Source organism: Brassica rapa, chromosome A08, assembly GCF_000309985.2.
Source record: "Brassica rapa cultivar Chiifu-401-42 chromosome A08, CAAS_Brap_v3.01, whole genome shotgun sequence".
In the NCBI taxonomy this organism is placed as follows: Eukaryota; Viridiplantae; Streptophyta; class Magnoliopsida; order Brassicales; family Brassicaceae; genus Brassica; species Brassica rapa.
In genome coordinates, this window is record NC_024802.2 from 3,285,150 (window position 1) to 3,305,227 (window position 20,078).

The 20,078-nt window shown below is 34.9% G+C and overlaps 4 protein-coding genes across 5 annotated transcripts; 2 read left to right on the plus strand and 2 right to left on the minus strand.

Moving 5' to 3' along the window:
- The first annotated feature begins 1,683 nt into the window (after positions 1-1,683).
- Positions 1,684-6,665, plus strand: LOC103833008 (kinase-interacting family protein). The gene is made up of 2 exons (XM_009109111.3): positions 1,684-5,655; positions 5,745-6,665. The coding sequence occupies exons 1-2, from the start codon at positions 5,610-5,612 to the stop codon at positions 6,584-6,586; spliced, it is 888 nt and encodes a 295-aa protein (XP_009107359.1). The 5' UTR covers positions 1,684-5,609; the 3' UTR covers positions 6,587-6,665.
- Positions 6,666-7,982: 1,317 nt separating this feature from the next.
- Positions 7,983-9,955, plus strand: LOC103833010 (DNA-binding protein RHL1). The gene is made up of 5 exons (XM_009109113.3): positions 7,983-8,404; positions 8,480-8,590; positions 8,663-8,752; positions 8,826-9,085; positions 9,458-9,955. Exons 1-5 carry the CDS (start codon positions 8,093-8,095, stop codon positions 9,762-9,764), a joined length of 1,080 nt encoding a protein of 359 aa, XP_009107361.1. The 5' UTR covers positions 7,983-8,092; the 3' UTR covers positions 9,765-9,955.
- On the minus strand, positions 9,884-17,797 carry LOC103833011 (fanconi-associated nuclease 1 homolog). 2 transcript variants are annotated; one of them, XM_009109114.3, is made up of 14 exons: positions 17,456-17,797; positions 17,267-17,369; positions 16,870-17,192; positions 16,681-16,785; positions 16,338-16,605; positions 16,157-16,219; positions 15,600-15,674; positions 15,389-15,504; positions 15,229-15,299; positions 15,055-15,142; positions 14,836-14,976; positions 14,561-14,760; positions 13,975-14,482; positions 13,296-13,898 (listed from the first exon to the last, which is right to left on the minus strand). In XM_009109114.3, the coding sequence occupies exons 1-14, from the start codon at positions 17,546-17,548 to the stop codon at positions 13,455-13,457; spliced, it is 2,598 nt and encodes an 865-aa protein (XP_009107362.1). In that variant the 5' UTR covers positions 17,549-17,797; the 3' UTR covers positions 13,296-13,454. The 2 variants fall into 2 exon arrangements, with proteins under 2 accessions (XP_033132623.1, XP_009107362.1); XM_033276732.1 differs by lacking the exons at positions 13,296-13,898; positions 13,975-14,482; positions 14,561-14,760; ... (3 more) ...; positions 15,389-15,504; positions 15,600-15,674 and adding exons at positions 9,884-11,150; positions 11,227-11,416; positions 11,508-11,642; ... (1 more) ...; positions 11,897-12,054; positions 12,224-12,407 and having other exon boundaries at positions 16,146-16,219.
- Positions 17,798-17,902: 105 nt separating this feature from the next.
- On the minus strand, positions 17,903-18,962 carry LOC103833012 (50S ribosomal protein L18, chloroplastic). The gene is made up of 3 exons (XM_009109116.2): positions 18,624-18,962; positions 18,256-18,417; positions 17,903-18,172 (listed from the first exon to the last, which is right to left on the minus strand). The coding sequence occupies exons 1-3, from the start codon at positions 18,825-18,827 to the stop codon at positions 18,023-18,025; spliced, it is 516 nt and encodes a 171-aa protein (XP_009107364.1). The 5' UTR covers positions 18,828-18,962; the 3' UTR covers positions 17,903-18,022.
- Between the last annotated feature and the right edge of the window lie 1,116 nt (positions 18,963-20,078).

The following is a 20,078-nucleotide window of genomic DNA, read 5'->3' on the forward strand; positions in this document are numbered from 1 at the left end:
TTTCTTATTTTATATTCCAAATTTATTAAATTATATATGGTCCAAATGGTAGTAAAATTTGAAGATTATTATTACCTTTGTTCCATAAAAATTATAGTGTTATCACATACCTTAATGATAAAATTACAATACAAAAAAGAATCATATTTTAATAAATACTTTTTAAAAATATACTAGATTTTGACCCGCCCTTGAAAAGGCAAGTTTAATTTTTGTTTTAGTTTATTTTATAAATTTAATTTTCATATTTGTATTTTTTGTAATGATATCTATGTTTTTGTAATTATATTTGTTTTATTTTTTTTAATTATTATTAGTAAGAGTTTTTGAGAACTCGTGTGTTTTTTATGTAGTTGTAAACAGTTAGATTTATTAGCAAATAAAAGAAGCTGAAAAGATATGACAAACATCAGTTAGACTTTATAGGAATTGTGTGTTTTTTTAGTTGTATATTTATGCAATTATATTTTATGTAATGTAGTTATATTTTAGATGCAGCTATATCTTTTTAAGTTGGATTCAACTGTCAACTTGATATGTTTCTAATTTAATAGTATTGGTATCTGAAAACAAATATCAAACTCAACCCGCACCGAAAACCAAACAATTTTTTGAAAAAATGTTTTAAAATTTTAATTTTTAATATATTCTGTTTAATATATATTATATGTAAATATATTAATATGATTTTTACTAATTTTAAGTAAAATCACATTTAATAAATATTTTTTAATCGAATCAACTATTTAAAATCCGTTAAACTAAATGAGTTTTTATGAATATATATATTTCTATTAAAAGATCACTTAAGCCTTGTCAAACTCTATTTTAACATCATGTGCTTTGTTAATTAATAAATTTAATATCTGTGTAAAATATTCAAAATGTAAATTAATTAATCCTAGTTGAATAAATTCTAATTTCTTTGACTGAAATATAAGTTATGTTGTTGTAGTTTGATAAGTAGTTTTGAAAAATAATATCAAAATTTATTGTAATTAAATATTATACTTTAATAGTCAGTGAAAATAATATATATTCTCTTTTGTAATATTAGAGAGGTAAAAATAAAAAGTGAAATTACAATTTATTTTGTATTTATTAAAAAATATAAAATGTTTATAATATAATAATTAAATTTTATACTTAGAGTTAAGTGGGTCCTGCCAGTTACAAATATTAATATTATTGATGCTTATCTCATTTTCCATTACGTTAATCAAATCCAAAATTAAGTATTAGAGCGCCGGTTACAAAAAATATAAGTGATATTTTGATTATTAGTAGGAAAAAATGGAGTGGGTCCCGCCAGTTACAAAAAAAAATGCAACTTGTCTGTTTCCTGTAGAAAAATTATGTAACTACCATGACTTATAATTAACTTTAGATTCAGTTATATTCAGTTATATAAAAGTAAATAATTGGACATAATATTTTATCAATTTGTCATGTTCCTATTTTAATATTATTGATGTATAATATGTAGTAATTATCTTAATTAATATGAGTAAATAGAGAAAGAAACTAAAAAATTATATTGAAAACATAAAACTACTATTTTTATGAAAAAAACTTTTAACGGAAAAAATATTATCTATGACAATAAAGTAGAGTTTATTCTCTTCTTAGAAATCCACCTAATCATAACTCTCTCCTAATAATGACACGTGTGCAATTCTTTTTAAAACTAGTGACTTTTCTGCGCTTCACGCATGATATTTGTTATTTGTTAATTAAGCATGATATTTGTTATTTGTTAATCCTAATGTTTGTAGTTGTTAAAATATATGAGTTTGTTTGTATTAAACTTTGTCTTGGTTGTATGGTCTCACTACTTGAGTTCAAGTATCTATATCTCAAGTGATTTGTTTATTTCGTTAATAGCAAAAAGTTCAACAATGATTTTGCTATATCTCTTTCTTAGCTACTGATGCAGCATAGGAATACTTCCATCAAGAGCTTTCGGTTTTAATGTTATTTCCTTTTCGATTTGTACTTATTTCTTTTGTTTTAAGATAAACATACGTTTTTCCTATTACTATAAGGATTTAGATTAAGACTTTTGGATGAGGTAGATTTGAATCCAAGAGGACTTATGATTTATGCTAAGTAGTATAAATATGGATCTCTAAACTTGTAAGAGACCACCTTTATTTTCAATTTAATGAAAGAGCTTTGGCTTTTATCTCTTGCATTTGGCTAAAACTATTGTTTTCAACTAACACAAGACGTGTGATTTCGAGTGGGCATTCTTAGACTAAACGTTCGGATCCACATACTATATTAGTTGGTATCAGAGCCATATTAACTTGTATAATTTTCTGGTTGGCTTTTTGTGATTATGTATTTGACCGGGATCCATGGTAGCTGATGTCCCATAATCTCCTCAACTGTGGATGCTCCTGGTCCTGTTTATGCACCAAATGAATCATAACTTTAATCCATCACTTTTAATTCATATAATGAGGTAGATGCGTAAGCAGAGAGTAAATTCAACTTTATTAGTATAGATAGATAGATAGATGAGTTCTACTGTCTGACCTTTAGTTCCTTTTTAATTAAATCCAACTTTGACAATTGAATGTTTAAATGTTATATTTTGTTTGTATTCGAAATTATTACTTGAACTGATGGGTATTTTCTGGTTGGCTTTTTGTGATTATGTATTTGACCGGGATCCATGGTAGCTGATGTCCCATAATCTCCTCAACTGTGGAAGCTCTTGGTCCTGTTTATGCACCGAATGAACCATAACTTAAATCTATCACTTTTAATTCAACTTTATTAGTATATAGATAGATGAGTTCTACTGTCGACCTCTAGTTCCTTTTTAATTAAATCCAACTTTGACAATTGAATGTTTAGAATGTTTAGATTTTAAATTTTGTTTGTATTCGAAATTATTATGTGAACAAATAGGTATTCCCCGGTTCCTTTTTGTGATTATGTATTTTGACCAAGATCCACGGTAGCTGATGTCCCAAAATAATAAATAAATTCATAAATAAATGTAAAAATAAATATAAAAATTCAAAAAGATAAATGAGTAAATAAATAAATAATAAATTAAAATTTATTAACGAATTAAAATAATTAAAAATAAATAAAAATTCAAAACAAAAAATTCAAAAAGTTCAAAATAGGTAAATAAATTTAACTTATGCCAGTGAAAAATTCTAACATATTTGTCATATGTGATGGCTTCTCAATATATCAACAGTAAACGTTTTTTATCTAATATTATTATTGATGTTGATAACTTCGTGACAAATTGTTGGTGAAGGTTTCCGATGTATCGACGGTAACGGTTTAATGTTGATAACTTCTTCACATATCATTGTTAATATAATTTTTACCTTGATATATCGGTAACCGTCATTAACAATATGTTAAGAAGCTATCAACATCAATAATAATATGTATGAAAAATATTACCATCGATATATTGAGAAACCGTCACATATGAAAAATATGAAGGAAATTCTCATTGGCACGTGTTGAATTGATTTACCTGTTTTGAACTTGTTAATATTTTAATCTATTCAAAAAATTAATTAATTTATCCATTTATTTTGGTTGTCTGAATTTTTTCTATTTATTTCTGAATTTATTTATAATTTTGATTTTTATTATTTCATATATTTTTATTATTTTAGCTGTTTTTTATTTTCTATTTTTAAACGAAAAAATGTAAAATAACAGACACATCATAGTTTTCACGGATCAATAGTACCAGTCACATTTTGTGTGGTAAAGAAGTAAGTTAGTGTCAGGGTTTTATGTGTTAACATAACTGATTTAATGGTTTTGAAGTGTGAGTTTTCGAGAACCAAAGTTTAAGTGCTATTTTTTCTACACTTTCATGGTTAAAAATGCGATTTCCCTATATTTTTGGAAATTGCCTAAACTATCACATTCTTAATAACATTTTTCATGTTTACATTAACCACATTTTTCTTCATTTTTAAAAAGTTAATAAACACTTATAACCCTCGGGTTAACTAATTTAGACTTAGAATTTAGAGTTGAGGGATTGAGTTCTGAAAGGTGGGTTTAAAATTTTAATAAATATATAAATAAATTTTTAATTTAAAAAAATAAAAATAGTTTCAAAAATAATTTTTGAATTTCAAAAAGAAAATTTGAAAAGAAAAAAATTGAAAAATAATTTATAAAAAGGCTCGAATTTGAAAACGTATAAGAAAGTATTTGTAAAATGGTACATTTAATTAAGGTAAACATGAATAATAGTATCAAGTATCAACAATATGGTAAACATGAAATTCTCCCTTATTTTTTTTTAGGATTTACATTGGAGCAATGTTTATTTTTAGTGGATATTGAATAGTATGTAAGTAAACATATCAACACTATTATTTGCGAAACAATTTTTCACAACGGAGCCCTCACGTTAAAAGTTAGACTGATTAATGTCATTGTTACACTTAATAAATTTTTATATATTTTATTATAATTAAAAATGAATTTATAGTAGTAATATCATTTAAAAAAGATAATTCTTATATATTTTGATGTTATCTTAATGAATTTATATATATTTAATTATATAATTAAAATCGAATTTTATATTAATAATATTATATTTTGAAAACAAGATAATTCTTTTATATTGTGTTGTTATCTTGAAATAATATTTCTACTATAAAAAATTTAAATTAAGTTATACAACAATTTATAATTTATAATCAAATATTAATCAAGTGATTACATTTGCATAAATATATTTTCAAAAATACTTTTTAATATTTGAGTGTTTTTAATGAAAAACTTATCATATATAAAGAATCTGATGTTTGATTTAATTTTTTGAAGACGTAAAAAATAACTTATCGTGATGGTTTGATTTAAACTAATAAATATTCATAAAAAGATTATGTCCGAATATGCAGGCAAAACACGTAGTTTTGTTACTAATCGAAACATCAATTCTACGTATAAAACGCACTTGTATTTATATAGGTTTCATGAAATTTACTACAAAAATTTGAAATAAGCAAATATTTTGCGGTCTCTTTTGCGATCAACAAATCTCCAATTTTACGTTGGAAAACATTCTTATATAACTGTTGATTTAAAATTTGAACAAAATCTCCAAATACACCTATAAATTTTCAATTAAGTTTGAAAGCCTTTTAAATTTTTTTTTTTTTAATTAAGGGGATACTGTTGCCTCTTTTATAACTGCTGATTTGAAATGTATTATTCGATATAGATAGTAAACACGTTTTGTTACTAATAGACTAGTAATATGAATGTTTAAATTCGAATAATAATGAAAATAAACATTACAAATTTTGAATTAAGCGCATACCACTGCTTCTTTTATGATAACAAATCTCCAGTTTCTCAGCTCTCTCTCTATCTCTATGATTTTTTTGAATCTGTAGATTTTCCTCATACCTTTTCTGTATATTTTGCAGTAAATAGGTCCCATTAGTGTTCAAATCATCTCACTGATTCTTTCGTTTTGCTATTTTTTCTTTTATATTTTTGCAAAATCTGGGATTTTTTATTTTCTTTGAAGCTCAAGTTTTACTACTCTGCGTCCCTTAAACATCAAAATAACTCTCTGTCTGAAGACAAAACCCATGGATGCCTCTCAGCCTTCTCTTCCACAATTTCCATCTCTCTCCGGTACACTAACCAAAAATTCTGTCTGATCTATGTAATGCTTACTTTGGTCTGAAAAATTGTGTAAAAAATGATTTTTTTGATGAATACAGAGCTTGAATCTCGGATGCAAGTATTGCGCGTCTCTGCTCTTGAAGAAAACCAAACCGGTGAAACACTTTCTCAGCGTGCTGACTGGTTTTACCAGAGACGTCCTCTCATTCTCTCACTCTGTGAAGATCTCTACGATAGTTACACAACTCTACTGAACCGTTACAACCATGCCAAACCACAAAACCTCCCTAAACCCGTTTCTCATGACAATGATTCTGACACTAGTTCTGAAGTTACGAGCATCTTGTCCTTCCAACATATGCAAATCACCACTTGTGATAAGCAGAAAATCGAAGAGTTAGTCTCGCAGCTCGCGACCGCAAACACGGAAAAAGATATGGCGCAGGACGAGTTGCGTCGCGGAGAACAAAAGTTCCGAGAAGCTTCCAAGACGATCGAGTTGTTAAAGAAGCTTGTGACGTTGCTTGACATGGAGAAAGAAGTAGCGGTAGAGGAAACAACGAATCTTGGATACAAACTCACTTCTCTCTTGGAAGAGAACAGAGACCTCGCCACCGAAGCGCTGTTCATGAAAAAAGAGGCAGTGAGGCTCGCTAGATGCGTGCTTAAGATGAGGAACGATCATTTTCACGAGATGTGTCTTCTACAGAACCAAGTGTACGCGTTGCAGTCTTCATCGAGAGAGTCTGTCTATGAAAATGAAACCTCGCCGAGATGCTTTGGGTTGGATAAGAGCAAGAGCAAGAAGAGAAAGATGAGTGAAACAAGAACTGAACCTGGAGAGAAGAAGAGGAAGTCCAAGTGGTTGAAGAGACTTAATCCGTTTATCAAATCCAGCGTTAGCCCATCGCCTGCTTTGCTCCATCGTCCTGCACAATAAATTATTTTACTCTTTACGTTCAATTTTGCATATTTTATTACATTAGTTAGCATGCATTGCAATAATGTTTGTCTGCTTATGTTCTACTTGCCTTGTTAAACATAGCAGTCTATTCATGTTTTCTGATCCATAGTAAGTAGTGCTGAATAATCTGTTTTGATTCAACTTGTTTGATGTATACTATTATGATTTCCCTGAAATGGATGCAGCAAAGTAACTTAGACTGGCACACAACTCTACTGATCGAGCTGGTAGTGGTCTGAAATTCAACTACTTCATCATATACACATTGTAACAATGAGATCTGGATCCAGAGGCTATCCTTGTTCTGTAACCATCACTATAATGATATATAACATCTTCAACAATCCAGAAAAACATATCATTACAGTTAAACATCCAGCTGCTATGTAGTAACATAAACTGTACAAAGCTTCCTCGTTGTGTACGCCTACTTGCTTCAACTGTAAGATCTCTAGATTGTTGAAAAGAAGATTATATGCACTTTACCAGCTGGGTCCAGAGTAAATAAGCAAAACTTTCAGACGCAAAAGCAATGGTCAGATCGAAAGAAGCTTATTTAATTCACAGTTTTAATAGCGAGAGAGTAGTCATGTCAATTTGTAACTGCATGCAGCCTTGATCCGAATAGAACCAAGCCAAAAAAAAATTTGTACAGATCGAATCGGATCATGAATATCTCCAAAAATACAGATATTCGATTCGTTCTCACTCTAATTTAGATTGGTTTTAACTGGATCCAGATCGTTCAAATCACAAAACTAAACACCTATGAAAAAAACCAGTAAATTTTGGTTATATTGGGTCCGAGTAGATTCAATTCGGCTATTTAGAATCTAAAGTAACTGAACTATATCTCAAAACCCACGAATATCTAAAATATCCATAAATATTAAAATATATATCTAGAAATTTTGAATTTTATCCGAATCCAAACTATATAAAATCTAAATTTGAAACTTTCAAAACCATATTTATAATACCAAAAAAATACTCAAATTACCTTAAAATACTTTTTTTTTGTTCACCCGAAATATTTTTTTTAGCAACGTTCACCTAAATACTTTAATATGTAGAATTTTTGAAGTAAATTGGTAATCACCTGAATCCAAACCAACTGAAAATATGTAACAGATTTTCCTCCAATTTATAGGTGTATCAACGTCGATTTTGATTATCAATTGTTCTTTCGAACTATCGTCCTGAAAATAAAAATGAAGCTTCTTTTTGGGTTTATTCATTTCGCTGAGCATGATTTGCTTTTCGATGGTTTTATCTTTACTTGTTTTGTAATATTCTGCTTTGGTTGTAAATTTTTATGCTCTTCTAGCTTTTTACTATCAGTTTAGTTTGGTGTTTAAAAAAAAAAAAAGAAAAAAGAAAAGCGTAGGCGGCCTAAATTTGATTTAGTTTAGAGGAAGAAGAAGACACAGATAAGCTTTAGAAGTCAGAGAGAGAGAGAGGGAGTAGTAAGTATTAGCAGCAATGGTACGAGCTTCATCATCGAAGAAAGGAGGAGACAAAGACGATCCAGAGTCTAAACAGAGAAAGAGACTGAAAACCCTAGCTCTCGACAACAAACTCCTCTCCGACTCTCCTTCCCGATGCCTCTCCTCTCTCAAACCTTCCAAGCAAGTCCTCAAACACCACGGCTGCGACATCATCCGCAAGTCGCAGCGCAAGAACCGCTTCCTCTTCTCCTTCCCCGGCCTCCTCGCCCCCGTCTCCGGCGCCACCATCGGCGATCTCGATCGTCTCTCCACCAAGAACCCCGTCCTCTACCTCAACTTCCCCCAGGTCAGATCAGATCTTACCCTAGTTCGCTCAATGTTGATCGGAATCACCACTGATCTTGGTGGTGCGTTCTTTTAGGGTCGAATGAAGCTTTTTGGAACGATTCTGTATCCGAAGAACAGATACTTGACTCTGCAGTTCTCTAGAGGTGGCAAGAATGTCTTATGCGATGACTACTTTGATAACATGGTTAGTCTCTGGGCTTGGAACCTTCAGTGTCCTATCTTTGAGTATTGAGCATTTGGTTTAATATGTATACAGATTGTGTTCTCTGAGTCATGGTGGATTGGGACTAAAGAGGAGAACCCTGAGGAAGCACGTCTTGACTTCCCTAAGGAACTGTCTCCTCAGGTACGTTGCAGTTTAGCTAACTTAAATTACAGATTGAGGTTTCATATAAGATAAGAGAACTGTTTGGTTTCAGGCAGAGAAAACTGAGGAGTTTGATTTCCGAGGCGGCGCAGGAGCAGCATCAACCACAGCTGCAGCTTCAGCTTCGGTTAAGACGGCTGCGACTCCTGAAACTGGTAGCCAACCAACTGAGACAGAGACAGACTCACCTGAAGTTGAAATGGAGGAGATTTTGTCTGATGATGGAGAGTTTACGGACGATAAGATTCAAGTGACACCAGTTCAACTAACTCCTGTTCGACAGTCTCAGAGAAACTCTGGCAAGAAGTTCAAGTAATCATCCTTTCTACTTCAAGCAAACACTCTTTCTAGCTTTAGTGATGCCGATATATATGATGAGTTATTAGATTTAGTCTGGGGAATCACTTTCTGTCATTTGATTTGTAACTAATATCTATGATGCCTGTCTAGTTTTATGTGTTATATCGTTAATACATTTGCCTCTATGAGGCTTCTGAGTTTCACTCTACTTGCTAAGATCTTTGGTTTATATATATTACCGTTGATTCTATCATTTGTTGTTTATATATCTGCGTACATGTGTGACTTCCTGTGTTTCGTTCTCCTTTATAAGATCTTTAGTTGTCGTTATCCAATAAGTAGTATCAGGTTTAACAGCCTTTTTTTTTAAAACAATTTCCACAGCTTTGCAGAAACTTCTCCAGAAAACTCCTCAGGTGAAAGTGAAGGCAATACATCTGATGAAGAAGATGAGAAGCCGCTGTTGGAAACTGATTCTTCAACAAGAGTTCGTGAGGAACCTCAAGCTGATATCACCACTGCTTCAACAGGCAAGTTACCTACCGAACTTCCGGCTAAAAAGGAAAAATCAAACAGCAAAGACGGCAAGCTTGTTCAAGCTACGGTAGCCAACCTATTCAAGAAAGCAGAGCAGAAAACAGTTGGTACTTCAAAGGCCAAATCATCCTCAAAGGCCGCCCAGAAGAAATAGAGGTCTATTGATTCTTTTTGCTGTGAGAATGAACAGTTTCTATCTCTTTTTAGTAAATGTTCTGTAAGAGAAATTGCTACAAGACTGATAATTATGTTTCAGAAATAACAGGAATGTGATAATGGAATTCATCAAGCTTATTAGTAGTAGTATGTGTTCGCCAAGTTATGTATAAAAGCATGTTTGTTCAATTTGATACAAAAGTCTCTCATCTATCTATACGATTGACCAAGGCAGATCCATCCCATTGAGCTTAAAAAAAAACTAAGAGGATCCTTGCAGAAACTTGTCGACTCTGTGATTCGTTTCAGATGAGAGAAACTTCATGCAGATAGGAGGTTCAACTCCAGCTATAGCGAGCACAGAGCTTGGCAAAGTCCAGATTCCATCTCCACATATCAAACCAGAAGCCACTGCTGTTGCAAAAGCTTCAGCCCTTGGAGCATCTAGTCTCTCCCAGACAAACAAAACCAAACTCCCCACGCACATGTCGATCGCAAAGTAAGGCCCTAAGAAAAACGGTATAGCCATCGCCATGGGAAGAGGTACATACCTTCCCCATCTGTTCCCAAGACCATCTTTCACTACGTTTATCAGTATGGCAAAACCGAAAAACGCGTAGCACAGCACAAGACAGTCTCTTGGCAGAGAAGAAACACCTTCAACACCGAGTTTCGCCATGCTTCTGTACACAGTAGCAAAGGGTGCAGGGTACTTGCTGTTTGGGAGGCCGAGATCATCAAATGCCTTGTAGAAAAGCCAGAACACACAGGGAGAAACCAGACACCCCATTGCTGTTCCAATCACTTGGCTTACAAACATGGCCCTTGGAGATGACAATGTTAGGTAACCTGTCTTGAAATCTTGTGTCAGGTCTGAAGCTGTGGAAACTATGTTCATCATGACTCCACAAGCCGCTAAGCCTGCAAGAACACCTCCATGGTCCGAACCAGCCCATGCTCCGATTGTGAATATGGCGAGTTTTCCATAGGTTGATGCTAGTGACCAGTCAGTGAGCCCAGCTCCATAAGCATTGCAGAAGGCTAAGACTGGGGCAAAGACATAGATGACCAGAATGTAGTACCATCGCAGCTGATCGAACATTTGAGGTAGTATAGCTATAGATACTGCAGCTATAAGCACATACCCTCCACCAGCAAACCATGAAGGAATCTGGTCTTTAAGGAAGAATCTTGTTCTACGTTGGTCATCATAAGATATCTTTGGTGTCAATGGAGAAGCAGGGGGCTCTTCTTCGCGTGAAAGAGAGTTTCTCCAACTAGCTTCACCTCGGATCTGCTTGAATAGTCCTGAAAGGGTTCGGCTGAACACCTTGCAAAAGTTGTATACACCATCTCCTAGGATCATTGCAACAGCAATGAACACCTGAAGAGGAGAAAGGAACAATTGTTAGCTGTGAATAAAAAAGTGAGCGATGGGAGTTTTTTTGTTTTTTTTTAACCTTGTAAGCTTGAAGACCGCTCATGCTGCTAGATTCAACATCAGAAGGGAACCAATCTCCCTTTCTAGTTTCAATGAGAGGCCACATCAGCCCCCAAGAGAGAATCCCACCCAAAAGGAGAGATATGTTGATTATGTATGGGCATATCATACCAACACCTACATATGTTGCTGAAAAATCAAAGTAGAACCTGTTCGATATAATAAAACCAGCTTATGAGACAACAAACCAGTTCATGAGCCAAAGACAATGAATCAGTTAATTAATATCCTAATGCTTACTTGTATTGGTATGCTCTGAGTCCAAAGGTAGGGAAACTGTGAAACCCACAGTTTTCTCCTGCAGTAAAGAACCATTGGAAGAAACCCCAAAGGAAGCTCAAGGAGAAGAACTTCCCCAACACTCTCACTTGTTCCCTGATTACACAGAGCCACAAGTCAATAAGCAGATAACTCAAAAAAAAAAAAAAAAAACTAGTAAGCAAGACGTAAGTCTCATACTTGGCCAGCTTTGCTCCTTGAGGAGTGTGAAAGCTGTTGATAAGGTGAGCAGTTGCAGTGCCACTTGGGTATGTTAGTTTGAAGTCTATTATCATTATCTACAAAAAAAAACATAGCAAGTGTAAGATTCCACCAGCTGCTTTAATGTCTCTTTTGGGTTTTACACATACCTTTCGAAGAGGGACAACAGAGAAGAGGCCAAGAAAGCTGACAACAAAGAGAAAAGCTATGATCCAACCCAAAGAAGGGTCCTTAACGCCACGAGCAGCATCTCCTGAATGGTTAGCTATTCGTTCACTCATTGCAAATAGGTAAGTCCCAAACCCTCCTGTTGCAATTAAATTTAATTAACAAAGCATAAATAAAGGGCAGGTGAGTTGTGTGTGATTAAGACCTCAAAGATTTTGTCTATTTATGAAAAAAAAAAAAAAAGTCAGAAATCAAGAAAAGAAAACAAATCTTGATTCAAAAGTTTTGAGATTCTTTGTTTGTATTACCGCTAAAGGCAATGCCTGAGGAAGCAACAACACAAGTCTGAATAACTGTGTTCTCTTGTCTCGTAAAGGGTTGTTTCAAAAGACCAGATTTATGAAGCATCTTGGTCCATGTCTTGACGAAGAAGAATCCCAAAAGACCAGCAGAGACGTTAAGAGAAGGGATGATTCCTGTTGTGAGGTTGAGCTTCATCACAATGAAGCTGAACAAGATGCTTAAAGCAAAGCTAACCACAAAAGCTCTAATAGTTAGCTGCTTCTTCCAAGAAGGAACCTCTCTGCTCTCAAATATTCCCTCCACAGATTCTTCTTCTTCCTCTTCTTCTTCTTCATCTTCTTCTCTTTGGTATTGTCTAGCATTCTTGTTCCTCTCTGTTTCAGGACTAAACCGAGTTTCTTGCAACTCATGTTCCTCAATCACACGATCTCTGTCAGGAGTTAAATCTCCTTTTCTCATGGTTTTGTCTTAATCTCTCTCTCTCTTTCTTTAGATCTGCGAGATGAGAGAGATGGTGTACAAGAAGAAGTAATATTGTAATAAAGACAAGAGAAGATTTTTCAGCCTAGTAGTCAACTAAAACTAAAGGACTTTGTCTCGTCTCTCTCATCAGATTAGTTTAACTACTTTTCTACTTGAGGCTCTTTGTTGTCTACAGTCTGTAAATAGTCTTTTGTTGGTGACTCATCATTTCTTAGTAATTTGGTTGTCCATTGCAATAGACTAAACTACTAATCAGGATAAAGAAAATTAATAACATTGTTGTTTCTTGCAGGTTTAGGGAAGATCAACAGGTCCGTTTAATGACTTAATAATGTTTTATAAATTAGAAATTCTCATTGACTAATTTTTGTTTGAGATCATGTTTAGTTCTGTGCATGCCACTAAGTGAAACCCAAAAGTCTATTTCCTTATCAAATACACAAAAATTGTACCATTTATTCAACAATATTAATTAAGTAAAAAAGGATCATTAATATAAATTGATTATTTTGGTATATACTTTAATTTGTACTTATAAAGATGTTCTTTCAATACTATTTCAAAATCGATTCCCTTCTATCAGTCAACAATAAAAGTACGAGAAAATTAATCTTCATTTTCTTTTAATTAGTCTTCATTATATGGTACAAGAAAAAAGAAAAGAGAGAGGCTACTTGATCAATCATTGATACAACAAATAATGTTTTATTATGTGTTAATTATGATAAATCATCTATGTGTATATAGCTTTAATTAAACACAAGCAGGTCTTACTTTGCAAATCTCAACATTGAAGCCTGAATCCATTAGAAGCAGAAGCCAAGCTCGTTGCTGTTCTGATAACCTATCTTTCTCTGACTTCACTTCCACAAGCTTAGCTTCACCTTCATAACCATTCTCCTTGAACCGCCACAGAAGCAGATCAGGCATTCCACTGCACCAGCTCCTATAATCTTGAGCTAGATACCGACAAAGCGATGCTACACACTTGCCTCCAACACAAGCCACTGCTGCTCTCAGTTCCTCTAACGAAAACCGCTCCCACGCCACTCCTCTGCACGCTGTTCCACGGTGTGTTTCATATGATATGATAAGTATCTCTTCAGCCATTCCGCTTGCAACTTTCTCCAGCTGTGCCTCTATTGTTTCTTTCCTGGTTTGATAGAAAGATTCAGTCTCTAAGTCCAAGGGAGCAGTCTACACAAAAAGAACAAAGATGAGAGACATTCGATTTGTTGTATGAATGAGACACTAATTAGTGAGCTTCATTAACCTGGAACCGAGTTTGGAAAACACCAGGGACGTCAGAGAACAGAATGTCCCACATGAGAAGACCAAAAATGGTTAACCAGATGCTACTCTCTGTATGCATCCCCTGCCATCCTCCTCCTTCTCCATTGTAATACTGCAATGCGAGCTGCTCAACTCCACATTGCTCTCCGTCTTCTCCATAGAACCTGTTCTTCATGCCAACTTCACAGTTCAATGACCTCCCTTGAATGGTAACCTCAGGGATCTTGTTGTCGACGAGATTTGGGAAGGTGGGAGTTTTCCAGCGCCTTGGAGGTTTTGCCAGACGAAGAATGCGTCTCTGCAAAGCTATTCTTGAACCAGCACGCACCCAAGGATCCAATAGTCCTTGTTCTGCTACTGAAAGACTCTCGTTTGGTCGTCCCATGTGCTCCAAATCTGTTGATAACCTCACTGTCCAGTATCCTCGTCTCCCGTCACAACTGAAGCAACTAAGCAGACGTCTCAGTAGATAAACTGCTTGGTTATATCTGAAACCAGAGACAAGAGTGTCAACAGAATCATCTGAACAAGTTAACAAAAGAGGAGATGGTTTGTTTTCAACATGCCTCTTTTGGTTCTCAAGAAAGGAAACTCCTAAAAGAACCATCTTTGAGTAAACCCATGGAGCTGTAAAGCAATTAAATAGCGCAGATTCTGAAGAAGAGGAACTAGATATGCGGGTCTCAGCAATCATGATGCATTTCAACACTGTCCCAGAATCCTCACAGTCAAGAGACTCATCCATCAACTGAGCCACTTCAATGGCCTGTAATTGAAGCTTTGAGATACTGTATAGACAAACATGTTTCTTTTGCTTTAGCAATATAGACAAGTAAAACACCTCTTCATATGCTAAAAGCTTAGTCCGGTCTGAAAATATTTGCTCTGAGTCAATGCATTTGTAAATTGGGTACTTGATAATACCAAGATCCAGCAGAACGAAAGAGGATAGGTCCTGCTCTCCGTTGAGAAAGAAAAGTCTCTGCAACATTACAACCATATTAATTTCTTTCTCATCATTAAATAAAGGAGGCTAGTTTCTGCAAGCAGAAGAGTTCACCTCAACACGCCATATGAGAGATTCTGATGTGCTGGATATCTTAGCACATAGTCCTGTTCTTTCCAGAATCATTGTTCCTACGTTGATCCTAAAAGTAAAAACAAAACAACTCAACCTCCAAGAGAAACAGAAACATGGTTTTAAGAGTCTAATTACAAGGAAATACAAACTAACCTCGTCCCATCGTTGTAATAAGAACAGAGTGAATTTATAAGGTCTCTCTTTCTTGAGCCGCGGCTGAATACCTGGATCACACAATAAGAGAACCACAACCTTTGAAATCGAATACTTCCAATTAACAGAGAAAACATCTTTAAAGAAAGTTTGGTCCAACCTTGTTTACAGATAAGATATCACGAAGTTCAGTGACGTTAAGCAACTCTATGATCTCCTTCATTGTTTGGTAGTTTAGATCATTTGCGTTTTCCACTGAGGTCATGAATCCCTTAACTGAACATCGTATAGATATTAGGGTCTTTTAACATGCTCAGAATAGAACAGAAACTAGACAAAGTTATTGTGTGTGTGAAGCGCATATTAGTTACCAGTTAGATCCTTCAGAGCTTGAAGAGAATCAGATACCTCAGGGTATGAAATATTTGATAGCCTGAACCAAGGTCCTGAACAAACAAGCATCCAAACAATTAAAAAAGGTATCATAAGAACTGTAACTTAAATGACTCAAGCAAGAGTGGTCCCTGGAACAAGTACAGTTTCAAAGAAAAGTATCTTCAGAAAGAAAACAATAGTCATGATCTCCAGAAGTGCAACTACCTTCAGTCAAGAAAAGATTAGCAAAGAAGTAAGTTTCAATTAACCCAAACACTACAACTGAGACAACAATCCACATAACATTCTACAAAAGTTTAACACTATTCTAATCTACTCCATAAATAATCACAGAATGTTTATTCGAAAAGGTAGATAACTAAGTGTTAGAAACTATTAAACGCATCAAAACAGGAAAGAAAGGAACACCAAACTCATTGAGGTTCCTTCAATGCAGTTTGTCTAGTACCAATACCATTTACAACATATAGAGAGCAGACAAACAAGAATAGAGGAGGGATTATGCAAAACAGGAATCTAACAGAGTAGATACCTTTTCGTGTGTAAAGACGGATGAAAAGTCTCTGGCTATCCTCTGAAAGAGATGTGAAGGATTCTGTAAGCCAAAATGAGAAACAAGAGTATAGAAAAAAATAAGTTAATCAATCATTCCAACAACATCATAAAAGGAAACCGACAAATAAATGTGAAGATAACAAAGGTGAAATGAATACCCAAGAATGCTTTTTCATCGGCTGTGAATAGGTGAGAGCAACTTCTGAGGACCTCTTGTACTAATACATTGAAGTTCAACTGGTATCTTGTCGTTTTAGGCGGAAATAACATCTGATGCTCAACAACCTGAAGAACTTTCTCCCACATAAGCTTAAAATCTCCACCAGCAGATTCACTTTCTTTCCAACCATCAGATGTCATCTTGCGACAAACAACTTTAACTGAAACAGCTTCTGAAGAATTCTTAGGAACAGAATTTATTGTTCCCTGCAAAAGAAAAAGTAGATATACATCTTAACATTTCAGCTTACATCAGAGAAAGCACAACAAGAAGTCACTAACCTCAAACTTAAGATCATATTGGTCGATCAGTGGGGACAAGCACTGGGACACATCTTTAGGTAGATACCCAAGTATCTCAGACAACCCAGAGTCAGAAGAAAGTACCTAGTATGAAAGCAAAAGAATCCAATGCTTAAGCAATACATAAAGAGACCAGAACACACACAAGAAAGACAAAAAGGGTTAAACCTTTATAGCGTTGGGATCCTTGATGTTCTCAGGGTGTCTCAAAAGACAGATCTTTTCCCCAGCTTCTAAATCCTGAACATCACTAAACTTCCTACCAACTATAAAGGTCTGAATAGCTTCATCACCATTGGCTTCGTCTAAAGCCACAGTTTTCGAAATCTCCTCACTACTTGAGTCATCATCAAATTCGAGTATTGATTGCTGCTGCTTCGGGGGATGGATCAAAGGACTATGTTGAGATTGTTTTGACCCTGACCACTGAAGAAGAGTGGTCTGAGTCAATCTCCGTTTCTTCTTGTTCTTCCTTGATACACTCAAATCATCTGTGAACAGTGGAGGAGTTTGTCAATTTCAAAACCATTGCAAAAGACAGAACCTTTCTTAGTTAATTACCCACCAGAGTTGCCGGGATAAGTCGGAGGAGTCTCCGGAGAACGGATATTGTCTCCGGTTGGTGAGATGAGATTGCCAGAGTCGTTGACATCGAGATTCAACGAGTTCTAAAAGAGGAAGTTTCAGAATAAAGGGGTTAACTTTTTGTTTTGTTTTATGGGAATTAAAAAAAATTCAGGGAGAAGATGGATACCGGAGTAGGAGTTGAAAGGAGATTGTGGCGGTTGGGGAGACATCGGCGGCGTTTCCCGATCAACCGAAGCAGGCTTTCTTGTCCGGTGAGCATTTCCCGCCGTAGGGACGCCGACGCGGGAAATCTTTTAGTTTTGCGTTACAGTTAACCTTTTCTCGGCCTGTCCTTTCGTTTCGACATTTTAAATGTTCTCTGTCGGAGCGTGCACAACAAAAAAAAAAAAGTATTGTCGGAGAAGTTTTTGGTTCGGTCAAGATTTTCGACTTTTTCTTTGGGTTTGAAATATAAGAAAAAAAAAATTCTCACACTGTTTTCTGTTCTGTTTGGCATGTTCGGTTCGGTCTAGAACCCAATGCCCAGCCCCAATAATGTATGTTTGAATGTGTTGCCACTTATGATGATTACCTCTGTTTCATGTGTATATTATTGTAGTCCAAAACCAGCCACTTAAAATGTTTTTTTTTATCAACAAAGGACACTCTTCATAAAAGGGAAACTTCAACATTTCAATGGATTGTCTACATTCTCTGTTCCGCAGAAACAAAAGGAAATGAAAAATACAAACGGTTAAAACTGAAGACCGTGTTCACGAGCAGCAGCGGCAAGAGCTTCAATGCGCCCATGGTAAGGGTAACCACCACGGTCAAATGCCACCTTTGTGATCCCTTTCTCCAAGCATGATTTCGCTATCACTTCCCCTACTTTCTTCGCCACCTCCTACCCGAATCAACAAAACGTACTAAATTGATTCATCTCTCTTTATCAAATTGATTCATCTGGTATAAAGAAGAACAACTTACAATGGTTGGTCCAGAAGTGTAGTCGAACTCCTCAGAGATAGGTTTCTGCTTGGTGGAAGCTGAAGCTAAAGTGTGCATCTTGGTATCATCAATCACTTGCACATAAAGATGCTTGTTCGAGCGAAACACGCACAGCCTTGGCCTCTCCGTTGTACCGTTAACCTATAAAGAGAAGACAAATAAGATTCAAGGATCAAACAAAGTTCCTACTCATAATAAAGATTCATCACAGTAGCAACATTATCTATATTCTTCAATTCAATTTCAAAGAAAGCATCCAACTTTTTCACAATTCTAACAAAACATGTCCAAGTAACCACTTTCTTGAGGAGATGATAGAGCAATTGGTGAAGAGTTGAAGGAAGTACCTTCTTACGGATGCGAGAATGGCGGGCGATTCTGTCTTCGCTGCTGGTTTTGGTTTTGGCTTCAACGACCAAGGACCCAGACTTGAGCAGCGAAGGCGGCGACCATGGTTTCAGGAAAACGGCACGGTGTTGCAGTCCGCTTCCCAGGAATGCATTGCGGTTAGTTAAGAGGCTCACCGAACCACACCCACTCACGCTCGCCATTTTTTTATCTTTGCGCTCTCTGCTTCGGTTAGAAAATCCTTATCCACTTTTCTTGCTGCTGCTGCTGCGTTTATATTTGCTTCATTTCTACTTAGACCCTCAAGTTCTTAACAATTTCAATTTCTCCACCATTATTTGTTAAACTATGAGTTGTTGTCCACAGACTATAACTCTTTTCTTTTTGTGGGCAAATATTTCCATCGGCCCAAATGGGCTTACAAAGGGTGGAAAGCTAATCATTAGATATTTCATTCTTAGCTAATAGGTGCATAGATTGAAAATTATACTGTATAGAATAACAAAAACCCAAACAAAACTTTTGAATTTCAATCAGTGTATTAGATTGGAAAAACACATTTTACAAAAAGTGGTATGATTCTTTTTTTTTTTAACAAAAAAAGTGGCATGATCTTATTATCTAAGAATGGGCCTTAATTGGACTTATGAGTGGTGAAAAAAAATGAAGACCAAATGTATCTATCATTGTTGTTTTTTGTTTATGTATATCTTTTTTTTTTTTTTTTTGACTAAATTTGATAGTTTATGTATATCTTTGTGTTCCTTCTTTCTTTTCAGCTTTGATCACCTACCGAACTATACCTATACCTTCATAAAGCACTGGTTCATGAACATTTTCGACTTTGCTTGGCTCTGTGTTTTACCCTATCATTCTACAGTTCAGCAAAGTTTCAGTCTTTGTAACTATACGGACACTTACTAGAACAACTTTAACGGTTTCATTAAGTGACTTTCCTGGCCTTAGTTTATGTGCGTACAACTACATACGATATTGGTAAAAATAAATTCGAGGAGCTTCTCTGTTATTTATCTACTTCAAGTTCTCTTCTTCATGTCAACTTGAAAGTACAGGACCTGTCAGACAATGGTTTATGTCTGAGATTCCTTATAATAATTCATATTTGTGGAGTACCTCCATTAAACATTGAAAGTACAAGAAGCTCTGTTAAATTTAATGTCGCAACTGAACCAAAAAAAAAAAAAATTCGCTTGGTGAAGCTCATTTGATGAAAAGTACTGTATACGGGAATAGCAATTCAAGTTCCGATATAAAAAGTATATTGCAAACAATTGACAAGCCAGACCAAAATCAAGTGACAACAGAGTCTCTCTCTAATAAAATACTCCATCCGTTTTTTAATATAAATCGTTTTATAGCTATGCACGTAGATTAAGAAAACCATTAATTTCTTATATTTTCTAAACAAAAACATCATTAATTATTTACCTAAC

Excerpts from the sequence above, each read along its gene's own strand:
- LOC103833008 (XM_009109111.3), top strand. The coding sequence starts at position 5,610 with ATGGATGCCTCTCAGCCTTCTCTTCCACAATTTCCATCTCTCTCCG. Across the intron at positions 5,656-5,744 it reads ACAATTTCCATCTCTCTCCG|AGCTTGAATCTCGGATGCAA; the intron begins GTACACTAACCA and ends TGATGAATACAG.
- LOC103833010 (XM_009109113.3), top strand. The coding sequence starts at position 8,093 with ATGGTACGAGCTTCATCATCGAAGAAAGGAGGAGACAAAGACGATCCA. Across the intron at positions 8,405-8,479 it reads TCTACCTCAACTTCCCCCAG|GGTCGAATGAAGCTTTTTGG; the intron begins GTCAGATCAGAT and ends GCGTTCTTTTAG. Across the intron at positions 8,753-8,825 it reads CTAAGGAACTGTCTCCTCAG|GCAGAGAAAACTGAGGAGTT; the intron begins GTACGTTGCAGT and ends GTTTGGTTTCAG.
- LOC103833011 (XM_033276732.1), bottom strand. The coding sequence starts at position 17,548 with ATGCTCACCGGACAAGAAAGCCTGCTTCGGTTGATCGGGAAACGCCGC. Across the intron at positions 17,193-17,266 it reads GACTTATCCCGGCAACTCTG|ATGATTTGAGTGTATCAAGG; the intron begins GTGGGTAATTAA and ends CACTGTTCACAG. Across the intron at positions 11,417-11,507 it reads CTCAGAGCATACCAATACAA|GTTCTACTTTGATTTTTCAG; the intron begins GTAAGCATTAGG and ends TATATCGAACAG.
- LOC103833012 (XM_009109116.2), bottom strand. The coding sequence starts at position 18,827 with ATGGCGAGCGTGAGTGGGTGTGGTTCGGTGAGCCTCTTAACTAACCGC. Across the intron at positions 18,418-18,623 it reads ATTCTCGCATCCGTAAGAAG|GTTAACGGTACAACGGAGAG; the intron begins GTACTTCCTTCA and ends TTCTCTTTATAG. Across the intron at positions 18,173-18,255 it reads ACACTTCTGGACCAACCATT|GAGGTGGCGAAGAAAGTAGG; the intron begins GTAAGTTGTTCT and ends TGATTCGGGTAG.